Below are 24,521 nucleotides of genomic sequence, written 5' to 3'. Positions count from 1 at the left end.
ACACCCAGCTGTTCTCCAACTTGCTGGGTTTGTTTATAACCAGCACTGTCCCTGCCCTTCTCTTTCAACCTCTGGTCTCTTTCGGGCCGAGCAGGTTAACCACACCCCCACAGGGTGATCGTGGACACCTCCCCTCCAAGGGGGTGTTCACTCCCCGGGGAAACCAACACAGAGCCTCTTCAGGAGCAAAAGCGGGTTTGGGTCCCTGCGTGTTCCCTGTGGGTTTCTGCTCAGGGACGTGAGTCTGAGCGTCCCTGCCAGGGCCCGAGGGAACGGTATCTGTGTCACCAAGCCACCACTGGCATCCAGACCCCGTGACAGTGGCCAGGGCTGGGAGGGGGTCAGCATGGCCTGCTGCTCCCAGAGTAGGTCCCTCCGGACGGGCAGAGGTGAGAGCAGGGGGCGTAGTCACCGCATCTGCGGCAGGGGCCCCTGGCCCCGTTACGGCAGACCCCAGCCTCTCTCTCCAGCGAGATGCACAGCAGTGGACACGTGGCCCAGGGTAGAAAGGAGGCAGGAGCCAGACAATCGAAACGGCCACAGGGTTTTGGAAGTGGCAACTTCCAGCAAGAGAACATTCTTAGAAACAGACCAGTAGGGCAGCAAGAGGCCTCGGCTGATGGCCTTGCTTCACAGCGGTGACTCCTCAGCATTGCTGTTCTGGTGGTTTAGTCACTCCATCGTGTCTGACTCTCTGTGACCCCGTGGACTGTGGCCCGCCAGGCTCCTCTGTCCATGGGATTCTCCAGGCAAGAATACTGGAGTGGGTTGCCATTTCCTTCCCCAGGGGGTCTTCCCGACCCAGGGCTCGAACCCTCCTCCCTTGCATTGGCAGGTGGATTCATTACCACTGAGCCACCAGGGAAGCTCGTGAGATTACAAAGCGATGAAGTAGCAGAACTGGGATATGAACCTGATCTTTGGTGTTTTTACCACTCAAGAGAAGGTTTTGGAGGCCCTTCCTTAAAGCAGAGACTGGCAGGGGGCCAGCTTTGGTGGGAGCCCAGTGGAGACGGAGGGGGCTGACCCAGCACCCTGGGGGCCGAGGGAGGTGCCCGTACCTTGCGGGTTGAAGCCCCGGGGCACCAGGCCCTGCAGCTCCACAGTAGGGGGGTCGTTCTCTGCTGCATTGGAGGTGTTGGGGGGGACGGCTCTCCTGCCTCCGAAAGTGGTCCCGGAGGACTCCGACATCCTCAGCCTCACAGGTTCCTTGGCGGGGAGAAAAGGAGACATACAGAAACGTGAAACCAGTTACTTTTGCCACAAGGATTCAAAAGTGGAGAAACAGACGTATCTGTCCATGACGGCTCTTGAGCAACTCATTTTGAGTTTCGCATAAATAAACCCTGAGATGTGACAGGAAGGATTGGTCTAATGATGGAGAATAGCTCCCCCGGGATCTCGGAGGAGATTTCATGTTTGTGAAAACACATGGAAAGCAGAAGAAAGAGGGCTTATTTGGAGAGATGAAAGCTGTAAAAGAGTTTGGAGAGCAGGGTCTTTTTCCCATTCCCCCAAAGGGTATCTCTTGGAAGAAACGTTTATGCAGGTGCCTCTGCCCATTTCCTATAGACTGGTGAGGCGTCCTCACTGGAAGAATAAACTCATACACTCACGTCCAAGTAAGTGGCCTTCTTTCGAACATTCATGCCTGCAAGTTAATGCAGCCAGTATTTATCGAGAGTCCCCTCTGTGCCAGGCTGCGGTTTGATGCGCTGGAGAATACAGAAGGATGCTTGCCCTCAAAGCTTCCAGTCTAAGGATGGTTACATTTGAGCCCAACAAGGTACAGCGGTGAAGCCGGGAGGGTGTGAGAACGTGGTGGTCACTGCTTTGGGGCTGGGACCCCAGGGGGCAGGACGAGGGAGAGGAGAGTTTGGGAAGGTGACCGGGAGGCGCCTGCAGTATTAGAGAGAGACTCCCTCCACGGGGCCAACACTGCCCTCGCACACGCCTGCCTGCTTCCCCTTCCTTCCGCGTCCGTGTGGGACAAACGACCAGTTTAAACACTCCACCTCCCCGCCGGGCTCCAGGCAGCACTTGTTGACCGAGGGGCCAAATGAAGGGAGACCTTGTCTCTGGCCTCTCCTTCATCACCCGGGCTCTCCAGTCAGGACTCCGGGTTCTCTGGCTGCTTCCAAAAGCCAGGCACACCCTCTCAAGATGAAGAGCAGCCTTATGGAGGCTCCAGGGAGGGGTGTGAGGAGGTGGGAGGGGAGGGCTGGACCGGGTCGGGGGTAAGCTGTCCAGGAGCCTGCTGAGCAAAGGCCACACCGCTGGAGGCCCCGAGCCCCTTCCCAGGGCGCTGGGGTTTGGAAGGGGACAGCAGTGTTCGGAAGTGCCAAGTCTGAGCAGGGGCCCCGTAAATACCTGCAGTCCTATTTACAGTGTCTTGTGGGTTAGGCAGTGGGGGAGAGGAGAGAGAAGAATTAACAGTTAACAGACGCAGGCAGGGCAGAGGCATCCTCTGGTGGGGAGCAGCCCAGGGGGCTGCAAGGTGGCTGAGAGCCGGTGCGGGCGGGATGGGGGGTGAGGGCTCCAGGAGAGGGGCGCTGAGCAGTAGCTCCTGGGGAGAGAGGAGCGGAGGCTGGGGACCCCCGGGTGCCTGCCAGGTGAGAGAGGCCAGTGCAGGCCGGGCTGGGTGGATGCAGGTGGGCGCAGGCCCTGCCTCCTTGCCAGGTCTGGGGGCTGGGAGGTGCTCAAGTTCGGCTCTGCCTGCAGCTGGGTAGGGGGTTCCGGAGGCGGAGAGCTATGCCATGGACCCCAGTTGCAGCAGGAAGCTGTTCTGACCTGGCCCTCCTCCACCTTCCCGGCGCCCTCCGCCTCCCTGCCCTTTGCATCCTCTTTCCATAGTCTGCTCCCCTGTCTGTTGCTTGTGGTGGAGCGGGGGTGGGGGAACCCCAGTGGCCGTTTTCAGCCAGCAGCGCCTTTAGGAAAGTTTCCCAGGATGGGTACCTGAGAAGCCCCCGCTCAGAAGCCGGCGGGGCTGAGTGGATGCAGAGTTCGGGGTGAAGAAGCAAGTGGAGCAGCCGGCCGGGCCCCCAGCTCTCCGAGCATCACCCGAGCATCATCCCGGAGACCCAGGGCCGGGGGCAGCCCGAGGAGGAGGCGGCGGCCGGGACCCCCGGTGCAGGGCTGCAGGATGCCCCCAGAGGGGCGGCGAGCGCTTACCTGCACTCCCTCCCGAGGTGCCCCAGCGCGGGCGGCTCTGGGGTACTTCCTCAAAAGGACACAGGACCGACAAGAAAGTTGGTTCTTAAATAACTTCCTAAGAGCGGCCCCCCTCCCGTCCCACAGCGATTCCTCCTCCCACTGCCTGACAGCTGGAGCCAGCACTCAGGCTTTCCCTTCACCCCGCCGTCCCGCCTCATTCCGGCATTGCCTCCCCGCGCCCCTTCTCCCCAGTCCTGCTTCTCGCCTCCCCCAGCTCCAATCTGCCGCCCCCTCCCCGACACTGGGACCGGGCGGGGGGCGCTCAGGGCTGGGCAGACCGCACCCCTGGCCCTTAGGTCAGAGGGTTGGGGGGAAGGGTCTCCCCACTCGAGGGGACGGCTTTGCCCTCCAGACTTCCAAGCTTGACTGGTGTGGCTGGCCAGGAGGAGGGGTCTGGTCACCGACAGCAGTGACCACGCAGCATGTGTAAAAGAGAAGGAACAAACCCTGGAGCCCCCTGCCCACCCCCCAACCACAAGCTTTCCTGCGGGGGGGCTGCCGGCCAGAGGGAAGATGACAAAATACCATGAAGAGTGCCTCAAAAATGAGAAAATAACGCTTGTTGGTTTGTTCTGTGTTTTCTTGTTTTTTCTCTGAAAACTATTTTTTTCTTTTTCAAATGATGGGGAAAAAAAGAAAAAAAAATTCCCCTCTAAAATTTTCCGTATATTTTCCCTCCAAGTCTTCATATCGTGAAACACTCTTCTCTTCAGTCCTGGCTCTTTCTGACCACTTTTACTGTCTTTAAATTTCTGACCTGCTGCTTGATCTAATGTAATAGAAAAGTGAAGAGATGCCATCGTGAGAGCGCTTCAAGGTTTCGAGTCCGTGAACTCGCCTGCAGACTCCCGTCCTTTGTCTCTCCCTGTTGCTGCCCCCCCCACCCCTTGCCCACGGCCAAGTGCACCGTGTCCCCCACGCCCGCCCTGGGTTCCCGTCCCCACCTTCAGGCCCCTGTAGGGCTTCTCCACTCTTTCTCCTGGACCTTATACTTCATGCCTCGAGCAGCTGCTTCCCATGGGCACGGTCCTCCACGTCAAGTCTCTCCAGGGCTTTTAAAATCCCTTCCTCAACCCACACCCCCTGCTATTGCCCCTTCTCTTCCCCTCGTCACTGCAAGCTTCTGCCCGCCTCATTCCACTGAAACTGTAGTTCAAGGTCACCAGGGGCCTGTGTTAAACCCAAAGGGCAGGATTCAATTCCCATTTAACCTTTGGAGGCATTGAGCTCTGTTGCCCGCTCCTGCCTGGAAGGTCTTTGCCCCTTGCCTCTGCGAGGTGCACTGTCAGGACTTTCCTCTGAGCTACGCAGGCTCCTTTGATCTTTTCAGCAACCCTCATGCTTCCAGTTTCCATCCTGACTCCTCCCACTTCTAGGTCTTCAGCCGTGGTCCTCAGACTGCCCTCTCTAACCTCCCACCAGCCATCTTCACTTGGCATCTCCCAGTGATAACTCACACTCGTGTCTAAGATGAGATAAAAACCCTGGACCAGGAACGTCCTGGTTCCTAGATACCCCTGTCCATGTGGGGTCCATAGAAGAGTGGTCAGCCTTGTACCCTCTGTACAGTCGCCAGACCCCCCTGGGATTCCTGGCTGTGTTGTGCATCTGCGACCAGCCCACCACCCCCACAACCGCCATCACAGTGGTGGCCACTATAGCTCGTCTCCATTTTCCTCATCCTCACTCCCTCCGCTGTCTCCCATTTGCTAAAGTTGACTAAAAGCAGTTAACAGAGGAGTCAGGGACACACAGCCTGCAAAGATGGCCTCACCGTGCCGGTGTTGCGGGAAGGGTCCCAAGACTCACTGAGTACTGTGTGAACACGCATGCGTGCTGCTTAACGTTCTGACTCTACCAGACCACCAACCCAGAAACATTAAACGCGCGATGGCTTTCCCTGTGCCCAGCAAATAGTGTCAATAGGAGAGTGTCCGAGGGCACCAAGCCCTGGCGTGTGGTTGAAGTCCATCCGTGTTATAGACCTTCTCCCACAGTCCTGTGGCTTAGAAATCAGCCCAAGGTTTTCTGACTGCAGGGAGAACCCCTGCTGGGTCAGAAAAATGTGACTGCTGCAGGAGCAACTGGATGCAGAGGTTCAGGGCTAGAGTGTCTGGGCTTCCCAGTGACCCACCTGCCGGTGCAGGAGATAAGAGACACGGGTTTGATCCCTGGGTCAGGAAGATCACCTGAAGAAGGAAATGGAACCCCACTCCCATCTTCTTGCCTGGAAAATCCCATGGATAGAGGAGCCTGGCGGGCTACAGTCCATAGGGTCCCAAAGAGTCGGACGCAACTGAGAACACCCTCCTTCTATAGTGTCCTGTCTCTGAGTGTCCCTTGCCTGGCTTTGAAAGTGGCACAGTGTATGTATTTAAGGAATTTAGCAGGCGGGATTCAGCCAGAAAAACAAAAATGGCTTGAGGTATTTTTAAAGAGGGAATTTAACACAGAAGATTGGTTATACAGGTGAAGGAAGAAACAAGGTGCTAAACAAGGCAAGGTGAGCCAGCAAGAGCAAGGGGGGAGCTGGGGTCATCACAGCACATGGGCTGGGTTACGTGGCAGAAATTGGAGCCACCTGAGCTGCACCCATTACCAGAAACACTGTCTGAGGTCCACTGGGAGGGAAGGGCCACTATAGCTTGCCTCTTTTTCCCTCATCCTCCTCCATTGTCTCCCGTTTGCTAACGTCGACTAAAATCAGTTAACAGAGGAGTCAGGGAAACACAGCCTGCAAAGATGGCCTCACCATGCTGGTGTAGCGGGAAGGGTTCCAAGACTACCCGGGATTTAGTGAATCGCAAGATGGACCCTCCAGACTGCCAGTCTCATCGTTATGACTCATCGCAGTGAAAAGCTACAAATCAGAATCAGCAAAGGGAGAAAGCAAAGGTCAGAGGAAGCCAGGTGCAAAGGTACAGTGGTCCTCACCCCATGGCGGCGTCACAGTCCACGTTTGACTCCCAGCCATGGGCTGTGGCCACATATGTGAGATGTGGTCGCCATGGAGATCGTCAGAGACCCAGAGCCCGGGGACAGTATTGGAGCTGGTCACACGGCCCCCTCTGCCTGGCAGGACCAGTGGCCAGGTTCTCAGAAGGAATAGGGGCTGGACATAAACTTGTCTGACTGTACCCTATAGGCCCTGAGAGCCATGCCTGTAGGTCAAGGAATGGGGAGGGGATGACTCCTGAAATCCAAGGTCCAGGATGCAGCCAGGTCAGGTTCACAGGGGCGTCTTCCTAAAGAGAGCGGTCAGCGCTGATGGGCTGGCACGTTTCTGCTCAGCCTCCTCCATTCAGACCCAGGCAGGTTCAAGTAGAGACAAGGTGGCCTCAGGGCAGACAGTCAGGTCTGGCACACCGAGCAGTGGTCCTTTCGTCTCAGCACGGCCAGGCCCTCTCTCCCCTTTCCCAGCGTTGCTGCGGGGCCATGACGATGGCCTGGAGACAGGAAATTCCAGCGGGAAAGTCTCTGGGGAACTGTGGTCCTCCATGGGCCCTGGGCTTACGGGCTCAGGCTGGGACCTCTGGGGAGATGGACATCATCTCTGGGGCAGAAGCCCTGGCACAGCTCACTGTCTATAGCTGAAGAGGCCATGGCCCCAATGTCCTATGAACTGAACCTTGAGGAAAGCTGCAATCTACACCTTGTTGGGGCTTCCCTGGTGGCTCAAATGGTAAAGAATCTTCCTGTAATGCAGGAATCCCGGATTCAATTCCTGAGTTGCGAAGATCCCCTGGAAGAGAGCATGGCAACCCACTCCAGTATTCTTGCTTGGAGAATCCCATGGACAGAGGAGCCTGGCGGGCTACAGTCCATGGGGTCACAGAGTCAGACAAGACCAAAGCGACTTAGCACATGTGCACAATACCTCTCTTCAAGGGGCAGGGCAAGAAAGCCTGAACACACCGCCTAGGGATCCTGGCTTCTGTCAGAAAACACGCTGCAGCCTTTGGGAGTTAGAAGTAAACAGAAGGCGCATGAGTGAAGCGGAGAAGGCAACAGCAAGCCACTCCAGTACTCTTGCCTAGAAAATCCCATGGACGGAGGAGCCTGGTGGGCTGCAGTCCATGCGGTCGCTACGAGTCAGACATGACTGAGCGACTTCACTTTCCCTTTTCACTTTCACACATTGGAGAAGGAAATGGCAAACCACTCCAGTGTCCTTGCCTGGAGAATCCCGGGGACGGGGGAGCCTGGTGGGCTGCCGTCTGTGGGGTCACAGAGTCGGACACGACTGAAGCGACTTAGCAGCAGCAGCAGCAGCATGAGTGAAGGGTTTCCACGCTCCCTTAATCTGACTCTTTGATTCTGAATTTTCGTTTATATGATACCAACCCTCTTCTCCAAATAAACAGCCATCTTCTCCTACTTGGCGCTACACAGGAAGCAGACTGTTCGCGCAAGGGGTGACTTTTCCAGCAAACTCTATTTGATTTACATGCAAAGCTTCACAACCCAAACAAACAAAAATCTCAGTCATGTCTGGGCCCTGCTGGTTTTTGCCAGCTGAAACGGGATGTGGATTTTTTTGGCTCTTATAGATGTAGTGGCAGAGGCAGGTGAGTGGATGTAAATGACAGTCAACCTTCAAAGAGGCCAAACCAAAGCGAGTGATGGAAGTCCATCTTGCGGGAGACTTTTTCCTCCAGTGCCCTTGAGCCTCAGGTGCTGGCGGGAGGAACTTTCCACTCCAGAAGGAGGTGGGGTTGGGGAAAGCATGCGATGAGGCTGGGCATAAAGTTTATAATCACGCTGCAGCACGGTCGGGAGCAGTTGGCGAAGGAGTGGCCCTCTGCCTCTGTTCTTGTCTTCCTAGGAGCCTCAGGGGAGTTTTCATGATGCTGACAACACCTGAAGCTGCAAGAAGGAATTTATAAAGCGCCATCCCAGTCGCTGCCACGATAGAGCTCAGGTTCGGAGAAAGGACCATTTCTCTGACAGCTCAGTTCCGTGCTCTTCTTGGGGAGATGTCATCCATGCCGGTGACAGCTCCAGACGCAGAGCTCCTGGGTCTGCGTTCCTGGGCATGGTCCTCTCTGCCCAGGGCTCTGGGTCGCCCTCAGCTTACCTTCCCGAGGTGCAGCGGGTTGCAGGAGGACAAGCCCAGGAAAGCTGTTTTCTCCTCAGGGATGAAAGATGGGCCCAGTGGACCTGCGCTCATGTCACTGGTGCAAATACCTCTCTCTTGACTGTTACTGGTATTTTTAATTGTGGCAAGGAACTCACAGCCTGAAATTTGCCATCTGAATTCTCTTTCAGTGTGCAATTCAGCAGTGGCAAATATATCACACTGTTGCCAACCAATCTACAGAATTTCTTCATCTTGCAAAATTGAAACTCCACTCATTGAACAACTCATATGAGCATGTGCGTGTGTGTGTGTGTATAAGGTATGTGTGAATGTGTGCCAGTCAGTGTGAGTGTGTGATATGTGTGTGCCCAGGGGTAACAGGAGGACTGCAGGACCACCCAGAAGATGCTTTAGCCCTCTGTTGGCTTCCTAGCATCACCAGAGTTCTAACCAGACTTGTTTAAAGAGACTTCAAGATGTTTTCAAACTTTGAAAGATTTTATGAGAAAAGTCAAGTAGAACTGGGTAGCTTACAGATAAAGGCTTTCAAGTTTGCAGGGAGGAGATCTTCTGGTGAAATGTGGATGACTTAAAGATCAAGACTGGAGAGGAATGCCCAGAAAGCTATAACCTTCACCAGCACAAACACACAGCAAAGCCTCCTTGGTTTGTCCAGTACCATCTCTTTCTCTGGTGATACAGAGACTCTATGACCACAGAAGAAAATAAGGGACCTCATGTCCACCCTTCCCACTCACCTTGCTTCTTGGGATAAAAAGCATTCACTGGTAACATCGCACTGTGAATAAATAGCAAATAAAATGGTAACGCAGCAATGCGTTGGAGCATAACGACCAACAGAAGTGAAACCCAAGAGTAACACCACACGTGTCCCACAAAGGTGTCCATTGAAAGAACAGCAGCAATGGAAAAACACAGCCAGGATGCACTGCAAACAAGGCTTGCTTCGTTACGATGAGCAGAATGCCAGCTACCTGTGTGTGTGCATGCACTCATGTTCATGTGCTCACACGCGCGTGTAGGGGACTCCGGTGCAACAGGAACTTTGGCACCTGAAGTCAGAATCCTGGCTTCTGCATACGCTCCTGTGTGACCTGTTTTTTTTGTGGGGAGGCAAGTTATTTGATGCATTTGCCCCTCAGTTCCCTCACCTGTAGAGCAATGATCATCAGAGAGTCTGCCTCACATGTTATGAAGATCAAAGAAGAGGATACACTCAAAACACTTTGTGTAGCCCCCGTCGTGAAGCTAAAGCTAACTACTGCCAGTAATGGTTGGTGTGAACTGAACAACTTCCACTCATGAATGTTTCAGCTTTTCCTAAAAATTAATGTCATCTTTACCTCATGATCAGGGAAATGAATATTTAACTTGCCAATAATTAAGATATCAGTCCTGAATATTCATTGGAAGGACTGATGCTGAAGCTGAAACTCTGATACTTTGGCCACCTGATGCTAAGAACTGACTCATTGGAAAAGACCCTGATGTTGGGAGAGATTTAAGGCGGGAGGAGAAGGGGACAACAGAGGATGAGATGGTTGGATGGCATCACTGAGTTGATGGACATGAGTTTGAGTAAACTCTGGGAGTTGGTGATGGACAGGGAGGCCTGGCGTGCTGCAGTCCATGGAGTCGCAAAGAGTCGAACACAACTGAGCGACTGAACTGAACTGAAGATATTTTGGGGTGTGTGTGCGTGTGTGTGTGTAGGGAGGTAGGGAGGTCATCAGCTGCACTTGTAGTTTTCAGTCCAGACAGTCTTTAGGAGTTATATTTGCAGTTCATTCTAGTCAATGGGGGATTCGATTTGTGATTGACTAGTTGCAAGACTCTTGAGAGTCCCTTGGACGGCAAGGAGATCCACCCAGTCCATCCTAAAGGAAATCAGTTCAGTCCTGAATATTCATTGGAAGGACTGATTTTAAAGCTGAAACACCAATACTCTGGCCACCTGATTCAAAGAACTGACTGATTGGAAAAGACCTTGATGCTGGGAAAGATTGAAGGTGGGAGGAGAAGGGGACAACAGAGGATGAGATGGTTGGATGGCATCATCGACTCAATGGACTTGAGTTTGAGTGAACTCGGGGAGTTGGTGACGCACAGAGAGGCCTGGCGTGCTATAGTCCATGGGGTTAAAGAGTTGGACATGACTGAGCAACTGAACTGAATTGTGTATGTGAACATATATATATATATGGGTGTCTTTCTTTTTTTTAAAAAAAAGAGATTATTTTGTATTGGGGTATTTTATTGTTTTTTTATTTTGTATTGGAGCTATTGTTATATCTGATAAACAATGCTGGGATAGTTTCAGGTGGACAGCAAGGAGACTCAGAATGCAGATACGTGTATTCTTTCTTTACCCCTCACCCCCAATCCAGGCTGCCACATGACATTGAGCAGAGTTCCCTGTGCTATACAGGAGGTTGCTGATCCACTTTAAATATAGCAACGTGTACCTGTCCATCCCGAACTCCCTAACTATCTTATGGGTGTCTTTCTAAGTGAAGCAAACAAAAACCCTTCCAACACAGGGAAGCTGCCAGGGGAGGGAGTGGGTCAGCGAAGGATCTGAGATGAAGTGAGAGTGAACGGACAGTGAGCGCCTCTCTCTTTGGAAGCCTGCATCCGGCAGGTAGGTCGAAGAGCCCACCTGCCTGGGCACCTCACCGGACTCCCCTGACGAGGCCTGAGGATGCCGGCCCGAGTGCCTCAGTCCACGGCAGCCACTTGGCCACGGGCCCCGCCGCTTGCTGATGCGGATGTCGACCAGGGCACACGCCGACATCTGCCTGGGGATGAAGCGAAGCTCCAGAACCAAGCCTGAGCCGATTCTGAAAGGAGCTGCGTAGAGACAAACTAAACGCGGAGACCGGAAGCAGAGCTTCCGACGAGGTCGGGGCGGCAGTGGAGACGGAGTGTCGTCCCGCAGCTGCAGCAGAGCTTCTGCATCAGCTCGGGGAGCGCTAAAGCTGGCCAGCGGCCGGCGACAGACGCGTCCCGAGAATGCAGCGCGTTCTCGTTTCTTCGATGCTCGCTCGGCAGTTTCTGCAGCGAGGTTTGCGGGTAACCGCGCCAGCGTCCTCCCTGTGCACGCACGTCTTCTCAGTGCGGCTTTCCTATCACGATGGCAACTAGAACCTGTGAAAGTAGCGTCTGAAACAGTAGCTGTACCATATGGACCCATATCATGATCTGCCAGAAATAGTTCCCAAATCTCATTTCAACCTAAATAAAAACACTTCGTATGTATGTATTTATGTATATATGTGTTTATATATATATATACACACACACACACCATATATATATATATATATGATTCACTTTCAATAAATTCAAATATTGTGACTTACTTAGAACATTAGAGGTCTTGACTGGTCCACCCTACCGCCTGTACTCTGTGTATGATGTTAGTAATAATCTAGCATGAACTCTGAGAAGGCCTCTAACCATTAGAATCTAACAGCCATGATGTGTGATACAATCCTGGAGTCGAGGCTCCCAGGCTCTAGAGCTCCGGCTCAGTAGACGTGGGGCCTGGGCTTAGCTGCTCTGCAGTATGTGGGGTCTTCCTGGACCAGGGATCAAGCCTGTGTCTCCTGCATTGTCAAGTGGATTCTTTACCCCTGAGCCAGCAGCGAAGCCCCAGCCTCATCTGTTCTAAGATCCCTTGACCGTGGGTCCCATCCTGCTCCTGGAAGACACCGGCCGCCCACGTCCACGTCCACTGAGCGGTGACAGTCGCCTGCTCAGGCTTCAGGGGCAGCAAGTAAGGGACACGTGGTGAGCTGGCCAGCCCGCACCTGGGGGAGGCCATCCTTGGGGTGGGGGGCCTCGACCCACCCTTGTCAGCTGATAAACTAGTTTTTATTGGGTGCCCATATGGGCCAAGGGTTTGCTCAATGCCACAGGGGATTCTGAGGGGAGCTGGAGCGGGACTGCCATTTCCCTCAAGGGCTCCTGAAGTGAGAAAGGGAAAGTCACTCAGTCGTGTCCGACTCTTTGTGACCCCATGGACTATACAGTCCTTGGAATTCGCCAGGCCAGAATACTGAAGTGGGTTGCCTTTCCCTTCTCCAGGGGATCTTCCCAACCCAGAGATCAAACCCCAGTCTCCTGCATTGAAGGCAAATTCCCTACCAGCTGAGCCATCATGGAAGCCCAAGAATCCTGGAGTGTGTAGCCAATTCCTTCTCCAGTGGATCTTCCCAACCTAGGAATCGAACTGGGGTCTCCTGTGTTGCTGGCAGATTCTTTACCAACTGAGCTGTGAGAGAAGTCAAGGCTTATGCTCGGCCCCTAAACTCACCACTGAAGGGAAAGAGCAGCATTTTCCCCGAGTCCTGGACCCTTCAACCCAGATACTCCCTCCGTGGCTCAGCCTGATGGAATCTGGTCGTTTCTGCTCATCTTCTGGGCCCTTAGGCACACAGAGTAGGTTAGAACAGCCTGTCATGCTGAGCACCCTGGGCCAACTAGCATCTTGCCTCCAACCTCTCTTCCCATCTCTTCTCTAACTGAAAAATGTCTTTCAGCACAGGCAAGAAGCATGACCAAAGAACATTCCAGCCTAACAAATGCTAACGGAAAATGTTCTTTGCTGCTGGGTCTTGGCTATCAAAGTGCACGGCACGTGCTGACCAGCTGCAGTTTAGATGTTCTCTATTTTACCCTGCGTTAAATTTTTATGAACCTTCTCTGGGGCCCAGGGGACCCATAATTGGCTTTTAGTTCTTTATCCTGCACTGTCCTGTCTAATTGCTGAGATGGTTCCTTGATAAGACTCACATTTTAAGGCGGTTCTGATGTATTTACTAGCCGTCTCATCTGGAGGCCGCCTCACATCTGTGTGCGGAATTTTAATGTTTTCCCTTTGGAGGGGAGAAGAAGGAATTATTGGGCGATTAATATATTTGCTTTTTTAAAAAATCAGTTTTCCATACCAATATCATAACATAGAAAACACTGCCAATAACAGACCTCAGACTCTAGTCTCTGATTTCAGTGTGATTCTTAAGATGAGCATGAAATCTGTGCAACAGAGGCCAGGCCTGTTTAAAATGCAGTCTGCTTGGGACTTCCCTGGTTAACACTCCGGGCTCCCAATGCAGGGGGCGCAGGTGTAATCCCTGCTCCAGGGAACTAAGCTCCCTGCAAGCTGCATGGCATGTGGTCAAAAACAAACAAACAAAGTAAATAATAAATAAACCAAGGCCTAGGAATGAAACGTGCTTCTGTGGGCCAGTGTGACCTAAAGTCTGTTGACCCAACAGATACCTTTGGCTCCCTCAGTGGCAGCTCTGATTGTCTCTGGATCCTTTCAAGCAACCAGCCAGCAGCTCTCACAGTCTGGCCCTGAATCCTGTCTGCCCCCCACCCCCATCACCACCAAAGCTCCCCATGGGCAATTTAGAACATACTGTCATGAAAAAGGAGCTTCCTAGATGGCACCGTGGTAAAGAATCCACCTGCCAGTGTAGGAGACTCAGGTTCGATTTCTGGGCTGGGAAGGTCCCCTGGAGTAGGGAATCGCAACCCACTCCAGTATTCCTGCCTGGAAAACCCCATGGAGAGAGGAGCCTGATGGGCTACAGTCCACAGGGTCACAGAGTCGGAGACGACTGAGCGACTGATCACTTGCGTGCACGCAATTGACTTAAAAAGGAGAGGCTTTGAAGAGTCGCTGGTTGCCAAGGGTCTACACACTGGCTAGTGCTACAGTCGCTTTCTCTAATTTCAGACGTCCTTTTTCTTTCCCGCTTCATACGCCTTCTGAAAGGTAAGGGGGAAAAGCCCTGGTCGTCTGGCCTGCCTTCCTTTCGGCAAATCTCCGAGGCACACGGGGACCTGCTTCTGCAGCTGGTTCTCTCCTGATGGTGATTGTAGCTGCAGATACTGTGCAGCCCGCAGGCAAGCTCCTCCTGGAAGAGACCTTCACATCCTTGACGTCTCCAGTTGGTTTCAACTGTGTCCAGAGTCCCAGATTTGGCATAAGTGGGTGTTTTGGGGAGAAAGACCTCATTTGGGGCAGTTTTGCCTTGCTGGCACCACTCCCCCGTTTCCTGACTGCTCCTGGGTGAGTGGACCTTAGGTGTCTGGAGATGTCCCCTTCTCAGGCAGTGACAGCTCGAGGACACTGGGACTTCATCCCCTTGAGTCTTTCGATCCAGCCTCCGGTGAGGACCAGTCCTCTCCATGATCATTAGCCTGCTTCTCTGCAAGCACCTCCCATCCAGTAGGCAGCCTCGGCACCACTAAGTCTGGATTTGCTGGTATTTAACTCGTTTATCACAGATCATGAAAGCCTCTGCTGCGTGAGGACTCTCAAGTGTGCAAAGGTGGGATGCGTGCGGAGGGGCTGCCCTCGAAGATATGTTCTCAGGGCAAGGAGCTGTGGTTCAACTGCATTTGTTCCATTCTTGAAGACAAAAGGCAGAGCTTCTATTTGAAGCTTTGGTTCATTCAGAAGGAAGCGGTCAATTCGGTTCTGCTAGTATTCACCGAACACTTCCTGTGACCTGCGAGCAGCCAGAGAGCAGCGCCTCCCGGACTGCCATGTGCACGAGAGACTCCCAGAGGGCCTCGGGCTGGACAGGCGGGGGCAGGTCCGGTCAGTTTGCATTTCTCCAAGCTGCTGGCATGGTCTGCAGACCCTGTCAGAGAGGCGCTGCTGTAAGGCACCATTCAATGAACGTGCGGGGTTCTGGGGGAAGACGTTCAAACACGTTTGAATTAGAGACTAAGAACAACCAATAATACAGACTCGAACAATCCAAGTCCCCAAAGGCACTCTAGAGACGGGATGCCAAGCGCCTCCCGGAGGTGAGAGGAAACCGTGGCCTAAAGGTGTCAGACAAGGGGCCTCTAGTCTTGGAGGTGGCAGGGTTTTGAGAAAGGGCATGATACGGATGGATGCAGAAGAAAGGGAAAGGCTTTCCAGAAGAGGAGGATAAAGGTGATAATTAATGATAATAAAGGTGATGATTTAATGGGGAGTTTGCACAGAGAGCTGATGAGGTTAGTTTTGCAGGGTTCACAGTTTCTGTGGAAATAAATGAAGACCAACCAAGTGAGAGCAGAAGCAGGTCAATTGTTCTGAGCTTGCTATGGCAAGGGAGTCAGCCCCCATCACTTGGGCTTTTCCAAGCCTAGGAGGCAGGCAGAGGAGGGAGACAGCTGTGGAGTGGAGGCTTCAGGTGAGCCCTGAGGGGTGCTATGGGCATGAGGGGGCTGCAGATGGTCAGTTGGAAGCGTGGCATCCTAGGTGACTTGCTAGGGATGCATATCTATTTTTCTCTGTCTATTCCTAAGCTGGTGAGTGTAAGAGGGTGCTCAGTCATGTTTGGCTCTTCACAACCCCGTGGACTGTAGCCCTTCAGTCTCCTCTGTCCATTGGATTTTTCAGGCAAGAATACTGGACTGGGTTGCCATTTCCTCCTCAAGAGGAATCTTCTCGACCCAGGAATCAAACCCAAGTCTCCTGCATTGGCAGGTGGATTCTTGACCACTGAGCCACCAGGGAAGCCCCCTATGCTGGAAGTGGGGACAAAAATTAGCGACGCTAAGACTTCCCTGGTGGTCCAGCGGTTAAGAATCTGCCTTCTAATACAGGGGATGCAGGTTCGATCCCCGGTCAGGAAACTAAGATCCCACATGCTAAGGATGTGGGAGCATCTGAGCCCGAGTTCGAAGCCCCACACTCCACAACGAAAGAGTCCATGTGACCAACTACCGAGGCCATGTGCCTACAAGCTGCAGCTAAGACCCAATGCAGCTGAATAAAGTACTTGAGTGTTTTTTACAAAGAAACATTATTAACAATTAGAGAAGCTGCCTCTAATTAAGTCCTGACCACTTGGAGCTGATAGTCACAGAAGCCCTTGTTTAACTTCCTGGATTGCTCCTCAGGATGGCAGTCAGACTTCCTGCAGGTCTGACTTACAGCCACTGCCTTCCTGGGGAGGTCCCTGCAGATAAGGGGCTGGTTTCCTGGGCAGTTTGCTGCTGGTCGTGGCTCAGAGCTCTATTTTTATGTGTGGTCTGGCCATTGCCCGTTCACAAATTCAGTCTCTCATTCCTGTTTTAGACTCTAGGGCTCTCTGGATGGTCCTGATGTCATCCACTCCTTCATTTTATTTTCCTGTTCCTATTTTATGGGCTTCTAGCCTCAATCCAAAAGTGGTGACTTTTGGGAGCCCCTTTCCTTTTGTTCTGAATACTCAGGAGCCCTCTCTATGTTCTGTTCATGCTGTAATCCCCAAGGCTGATTGCCCCCAAGGAAAGCCCAATTCTTGGGCTGCATTGCTGCTCATAGAGTGAAAGCTATGGGCTTCCCAGATGGTGTTAGTGGTAAAGAACCCACCTGCTAATGCAGGAGCATAATAGATGCGGGTTTGATCCCTGGGATGGGAAGATCCACTGGAGAAGGAAATGGCAAACCACTCTAGTAGTATTCTTGCCTGGGAAATCCCATGGACAAGGGAGCCTGGTGGGCGAGAGTCCATGGGGTTGCAAAAAGAGTCAGACACGACTGTGGCTACTTACTGCCCACACACATGTGGCTTGTCTCTCTGCAGAGATGACTGGGCTGCTGGGGTGGCATCAGGAACCAAAGGTCACGGTTCTCTCCTTGATCTCGTGGGAAAAGACATTCAAATTCTCTCTGCAGCAGCTCCTGAGCCTCCAGACAGAAGGGAGTACCATGGATTCCTGTAGGGTGGTTATGGCCACAGGCCCCATGCCTCTAATGGGAGGAAATGGCAATCCCACAGGTTGGGTCCTCTGCTGCCCAAGCCAACATCCTACAGTTCTGCAGGCCCCAGACAACAATGAGGTCACCTGCTTTCCTGGCAACCACAGTGATCTGCAGACACCACACTGAGGCTTTTTGGGAGTTCTCTGCTCTCACCGTCTGCAGGCAGATGCTTTGGCCTCTGAGTTAGGCTGTCACTTTATATCTTGCAGCAGAAACATCCTTCCTTCAGGTTTCTTGACTAGCTCTTTGATGATGGTACACAACATCTTCACTCTGGGAGACAATGGAAGACGGAGGAGCCTGGCAGGCTACAGTCGATGGGGTCTCAAAGAGTCGGGCATGACTTAGGAACTCAACAACAACAACAGCAGCGTAACTCGCCAGCCACCTGCCTGCTTCTGCAGGCAGCTCCACCGCTTTTCTTTATCCCATTGCCTTTTGCTCTCTGAAGCCCCCGCTGTGGCTGCAGGCTCTCCAGTGGGCCGTCAGCTCCTAATTAAACTCTCTCCGTGAGAGCCATGTGTTGGCGTGTCCTTTCTTTTTTCTCTCAGTTACTTATTTGCAGCACTTAGACTCAGTTTCATGGAAAAACTCAACAGGTAAATCCATCAGATATTAGATGAATCCAGTAAAGAAAACTGGCCCCAGGCACTCACCATAAAGTACTTTAGCATTTAGAAAATCCATAGCAAAGATTTATTCTTCACTGTGGACATAGATATTTTCAAAATAAATAATCTGGAAACTAGGGCTTTTCAGCTTTGACTTCAGACGTGTTGAGTATGTTTGGACATAGGTTTCTTTTTCAGGGAAAAACTATTTTTGCATTTGTTCCATAAGAGATGAAAAGGTAAGGTACAGAAGTAATGCTTCTGTGATATACATTGAAATAGAGATTCCTAGCTATTCCTCAATACCCGTTTTCCCTTTCATCTGCAGTAATTAAATCTCCAATTTTTATCTAAAGCATCCTATTTCCCACCTTTTCTTGCAGCTGGTTATGTCCCTGGCCCATGAGAAATAAATGCGATGTGTGTGAAAATTTTGGGGGGTGAGTCCTTAAAGGTGCAATGCACCCTTTCTTGCTCTAGCTTCCTTCTTGCTGGATGGAATGTGAACACGATGGCTGGAGCCAAAGCAGCCTCATGAATCACAAAGTGGAAGCTTTCAAGGTGCGAATAAAGCTGCCAAATTAGAAAGAGTCTGAGCTCCCTGCTCAGCAGTGTGGCTCCTGCTCCAGCCCTGGACCACCTAGTCAGACACTTCAAGTGAGAGTAAAATGAACAAGTGTCCAGTTTAAAGTGCTGTTATTATTATTATTTTAATCACTTGCAACCAAACCAAATCGTAGCTAATACATACACCGAAATAGTCAAAGAGCAAGAAACAAATCGGCATTTTCCTTAGCAGGACGGCAGGAGCATTTATGCTATCTATGTAGGGCTGTTCTAACCTTTGTCAGACTAAATCAACCCAGAAGCATATTCACTGGAGTCAGATAGTAAGCCCTTGTGCTGCTGCTGCTGCTGCGTCCAGTAATGTTGGACTCTTTGGGACCCCGAGGACTGCAGCCCAACAGGCTTCTCTGTCCGTGGGATTTCCCAGGCAAGAATACTGGAGTGGGTTGCCATTTCTTTTTCTGGAGGAAGTCATCACACTGACAGGCTTTCGTGGTAGACACCCACAGGATGATACAAGTATTTGCCAAGAATAAAGTCAAGTCATATTAAATATGTCAGCCATGATGCGGTCACAGCACCAAGAAAACCTCAGGTTAGAAATGATAGGAGGATGAGTTCTCTTTAAAACAAACAAACAACAGCAAAAACAGAACAGGGTTAACATAAAATACCTGGATGCTAAATGCCAGGTTTGCCCATATCAATCTCAAAGACCTTCAGGGACAAGCAGGTAATATAAATGTGGGGTGATTTAAGACTGTTGGAGTGGAGGAATTCACACTCAACGCGTGAGAATCCATGCTCTGCCTAAAGGCACTCAGGTTTCTCTAAAACATGTTTTTGTTTAGTTGCTAAGTTGAGTTTGAGTCTTTTGCAACCCCATGGACTGTGGCCCACCAGGCTCCTCTGCTCATGACATTTATCAGGCAAAAATATTGGAGTGGGTTGCCATTTCCTCCTCCACGGAATCTTCCCGAGCCAGCCATAGAGCTCTCGTCTCCTGCATTGTAGGTGGAGTCTTTACCACTGAACCACCAGGAAGGCCTTCTCTAAAACCTGCTTCTGATCAAATGAAACAGGTCTGTGGGTTGATCCTACAGCTGAGCCACCAGGTACACGCCCTTGTGCCAGGTCACTGCAGTCACGTCCGGCTCTTCACGACCCTACGAGCCGTAGCCCGCCAGGTTCCTCTGCCTGTGGAATTCTGCAGGCTAGACTACAGGAGTGGGTTGTCGTGCCCTCCTCCAGGGGATCTTCCCGACCCAGGGATCGAACCCGCGTCTCTTATGTCTCCTGCATTGCAGGTGAGTTCTTTACCACTAGTGCCACCAGGGAAGCCCCAGGTGTGCGCTGGTGAATGGTGATCATTATTTGCATCTGGTTATGGTAGACTCTGGGCTTCCCTGGTGGCTCAGGTGGTACAGAATCTGCCTGCAATGCAGGAAATCCAGGTTCGATCCCTGGGTCTGGAAGATCCCTTGGAGAAGGGAATGACAACCCCCTCCAGTATTCTTGCCTGAGAATTCCATGGACAGACTGTCCATGGGGTTGCAAAGAGTCAGATGCGACTGAGTGGCTAACATGTTATTCTCATGGTAGATTTCATTCTTAGGGCAAGACATGATCTCAGGCTTCAAGGAATTTGTAGCTGAGGGGAAGAAAGCAAGATTTCCATCTGTATGATGACTTTGAAAACCTGAAATGTCTCCCTAGAAGGAGGAGCTATCATTTGGGAAGGTTATCTTTGAGATTAACCTGAGACGTGGAGGCTGAAGGAGTGCCGAGATCAGAAATGCCAAGTTTCAGACAAACGAAAGACAGGCACAGTCAGGGCTGGAGCCGAGGGATACCTGATTTCAAGAATTAAAGTTTCAAATCCAAACAGCAAGCCATCAGGTTTTCCCGTCCCTTCCCAGCTTTACTGAAATATAATTTATGTACAATATTATGTAAGTTTAAGGTATACAAAGTGATGTCATCAGTCTTTGAAGCATAAGACAAAGAGTAGCCTGAATAAGAAACAGAATTAATTTTTTTAAGTGAGACGAAGTGAAATTAACGTCTGGTGTGTTATATACCGAAATCCAGAAGGATAATAGCTAGAAATGATATGCTGATTGTCATTCCTCCCATACATCTACTCAAAAATAGAAGGCTCAAAATAATGACATAAAATCAGGATTTATAAGAAAGCCTCATGCTGATGATCTTCTTGGTTCAAGTTCCCTTTAATTTAAATCAGTGACGTGTGTGGGTTTGATCCCTTCATCAAAGAGTTAAGATCCCACATGTCTCAAAGCCAAGAAACCCCAAAACTTAGAAGCAATATTGTAACAAATTCAATAAAGACTTTAAATATGATCCGCATCAAAAAATCTTTTAAAAATGTAAAAATAAATCAGTGATGTGATCTTGGAAATTATTAGGGATGCATCTGGTCCCTTCAATCTCTATTGGCCAGTATACAGCATTATTGCATACAATGTTGTTAAGACAGTCTAGATCCAACTCCTCACGTGATAAAGCTGACAACAGTTTAGAAAATTAAAACTTTTTCCTTTAACATTATTCTTTTTTCCAGGCATAGTAAGCAAATTAACATTACCTAGCTAGAAAAAAAATAGTTTCATTTAGGATAGTTAAGAGCTAGAGTCTAGGAAGATACTCTAAGAGAGGCCATATACTAAAAAAGAGGATGGGCCACACGTCTTAGGCTCCATCCTGACGGGCCCTCCTCACTAGCTGTCCATCTTTGCTCAGGTGCAGGGAAAGAGCATGTATGGAAAATTGCCAAAGGAGCTCAATGCATCGGAGGCAGTGTATTGACACCTAAGAGGAGGGAACACGGCTCCATGGCATCAGTCTGACTTCTCACATCTACATTGTGAGCCAGATGGAGAAACAAACTGATTTCTGAAAGGTCACTGATTTTTAAATTCCTAGCACAGAAATGCTTCCAACTGGGAGTAAATCCACCAGTCACTGATGTGTGGCAGGCTAATCCACTTTATGGCCTTCATCAAATATTTAGAGCTGGTATGGTACTCAGTGGAAAAACATAGAGGATAAGAAAGGAATATTTAGTGCCTATGGTTTAAATATGCACAAGCTAAACACTTTATTAAAATATCAGAGCTATTTTTCTTTGAAAACAAGAACCTCTTAGTGGGATGTGAGAAACAGAATTGGTGAGACTATATATCCACTCCATCCTAAAGAAGATCAGTCCTGAGTATTCACTGGAAGGACGGATGCTGAAGCTGAAGCTCCAAGACTTTGGCCACCTGATGCGAAGAACTGACTCAGAAAAGACCCTGATGCTGGGGAAGATTGAAGGCAGGAGGAGAAGGGGACGACAGAGGATGAGATGGTTGGATGGCATCACCGACTCGATGGACATGAGTTTGAGCAAGCTCTGGGAGTTGGTGATGGACAGGGAAGCCCGCAGCCCGTGCTGCAGTCCACGGGGTCGCAAAGAGTCAGACATGACTGAGCGACTGAACAACAGCTCTTTCTGAGATTCTTTTCCAATAAAGTTCATTGCAGTGTATTGAGTAGAGTTCCTTGTTCTCTGCAGTCAGTCATCTATTTTATATACAGCAGTGTGGGGATAAATTGCGAGACTGACATACACACACCTTCCTGATTCTTCAGGCTTTCTTACTCTGAGGTCACCTGCTATCCGGTGGATTCATAAATGAAATAAAACAGTTAAGTGTGTGGACAGTTTTCTGGAGAGAGAGTCTGATTGTAAAGGGGCAGGTGACACACCCCTGACCTGCTTGCCCATGTGGAGAGAGCAATCCACTATGCGGTTTGCATATTGAACCTCTTCCACTCATGGGTTTATGAAGGCATGTATATTTAATGACACTTTTATGAAAATAAGACAAATGAATAACCTGGGGTAGCATAACCACAAAATTCTATGCCATGGCTTCAGAGAGTGCCCATGCCTTTTCCATTCTCCTTGCAAATACAGGGAGTACTGGGCACAAGATTTGGGAACTTTATAGCAAACATTTCACCTTCATGGGAGGAAAAAGTAAATGCCTGTCATACTTTACCTGGGTCAGTCAAGGAAGATGGCAGATTTGAATTTCACGTGGCGACGGCTAAGTGAAGAGGGCATATGACTTAAAACAAAGCTTGGAAGATACAAAATGCCACCTGGGAATTTCAGCTCCTTCTGTCATGAAACACTTCAGTGTTCTGCGCAAGATACATTTTTTTTTTACAAGCTGAAAGAAAGCTCTCTTAATTTTTCAGTGATGTAGACACGATGTCATCTCTGTTCCTCCTTCAACCTTTCCTTTGCTTTTTCTTTGGAAACTAGGTCACTTGTGAAAATATAGTAGAATAGACCCGCATCTGTACTTTGTGAGCAATTAAGGAGATCAGCTTGTTTTATAGCAACTGTACTTTTCAAGAGAGAAGGTGTACATTAAATAACAAATCTTAACTGAATTTAAAAAAACATGTAATTTTTGTAGAGGTAAGTTTAGATAATTATCAATTAAGGATTTAAAAATTCATCTGGAAAGTCTTATATCCTGATCGAGTCGTTTGCGAATAAGCATAGTGGGTTAGCATTGATAAATTAAACACTAAACAGTTAAAACCACCTTCCTTCTTCACCACAGTCATTAGCTACCAAGAGCTTTACCAGGTCACTCCGAGCGCCTCTCCATGGTCACCCCTGACGTTTTCTGACTTGCTTCCCAGAACTCAGGACCAAGGAACATCTGGCGCCACTTTATGATTTATCATCACACAAACCAAAGACGCTGAGAGTGCCCACGTGAAAGAAGCACATTGTGAACAGGTTTAGTTTCCATGATGATCAGTACTTGATCTCTGCTGTTAACCTTTCAAAGAATTTCCACCAGTGAATAATATGAAATCACATTTAAATAACACTTTTTCATCTACAGAACCCCTTTTCTTTGTAACTCTTTTTTTTTTTATATTAGAGAAGAGCCGATTATCAATGTTGTGATGGTTTCAGGTGGACAGCAAAGGGACTCAGCCATATATATATACACATATCCATTATCCCCTAAACTTCCCTCCCATCCAGGCTGCCCCTGTGCTGTACAGTAAGTCCTTGTTGGTATATATATTTAAATATAGCAATGTGTTCTTGTCCATCCCTTCCTCCCTACTATCCCTGTCCCCATCCTGCCCCCTGGCAACTGTAAGTTTGTTCTTTAAGTCGCTGAGTACTGAACACCCTTCCCTATGTATTATTTGTATTTGTAAAGAATTCTGTCAGATAGAAAGGACGAAGACTCACAGCCCCATTTTTTCAGATGAGAAAGTCCAAGTTCACAAAGGGCTCTGACTAGGTGACACAGCCAGTGAGGGGTTACACTAGAAGCTTTTCAGTTCTCTTTCCACCAAGCCTCAATGTAACTTCTATTTAATACCCGCTATTGATCTTACAACCATCTTTTCAAGTAATCAGGTAAGATATTACAATGCGTTTCATAATTCTGTAATTAGAATGTGGTCTCTGGTTAGGTAGTAATTTCTTCAAGAAGCACTTCAGAATTCTAAAAATAGCAGAAATGGTGACTGATTTGAGTTCTCTGTAGACAGTATGTTTCCAGAATGCAAGGTCAAAGAAATAAAGAAAGCCTGTAACAATGCAGGAGAGTATCCAGAAAACCCTTAGGCTGCATTTTGTGCTCAGTAACTATAAGAAATTAAGATAAAAATTTAAATGACCCTGATGTTGACAAGACTCTAAAGAAATGAAGTATACACTGCTCCTTCAAGAGTCTATATTGATTTTGTTAGATTATTCCAGGGAAATACATTTTGGATAGTCATAGGTAAATATGTTCTCAAAATGGCTCAAATTTTACCTCTTTGGTGGCTCAGGTAAAGAATCCACCTGCCATGCAGGAAACGCGAGTATGATCCCTGGGTCGGGATGATTCTGTGGAGAAGGGAATGACAATTCACTCCAGTATTCTTGCCTGGAAAATCCCATGGGCAGAGGAGCCTCAGGGGCTACTGTCTAGGAAGTCGTGAAAGACTGGACACAACTTAGCAACTAAACAACACAACGGACACACAAAGTGTATTTGACCCGTCACTCTTCTGGTCTGATTACTGCTATACCTGGAATACAGAACTTGCTTCTGACAATGTATTCTTTGCATTTGCATCAAGTTTATGGAATTTTCATATTTGCTGAACTTTTAACTTCTCATCTTCAAATCACTGGCTTGGCCAAAAATTGCGGCAGATTTTA

General features: G+C 49.8%; 1 protein-coding gene across 1 annotated transcript in view; it reads right to left on the bottom strand.

The window, feature by feature from the left end:
* The window catches only part of F13A1 (coagulation factor XIII A chain), a 154,757-nt gene extending 151,437 nt beyond the window's left edge, over positions 1-3,320 (bottom strand). Inside the window, exons 1-2 of the mRNA XM_055406757.2 lie at positions 3,172-3,320; positions 1,062-1,209 (exon numbers count right to left, since the gene is read on the bottom strand). Of these exons, the coding sequence (XP_055262732.2) occupies positions 1,062-1,191 (130 nt within the window). The 5' untranslated portion in view covers positions 1,192-1,209; positions 3,172-3,320. The remainder of the gene's footprint in view (positions 1-1,061; positions 1,210-3,171) is intronic.
* Between the last annotated feature and the right edge of the window lie 21,201 nt (positions 3,321-24,521).

This window comes from Moschus berezovskii, chromosome 23 (genome assembly GCF_049115385.1).
Source record: "Moschus berezovskii isolate FMDL1 chromosome 23, NW_MosBer_1.0, whole genome shotgun sequence".
NCBI lineage: Eukaryota > Metazoa > Chordata > Mammalia > Artiodactyla > Moschidae > Moschus > Moschus berezovskii.
This window is presented reverse-complemented; position numbering and strand designations above follow the sequence as displayed.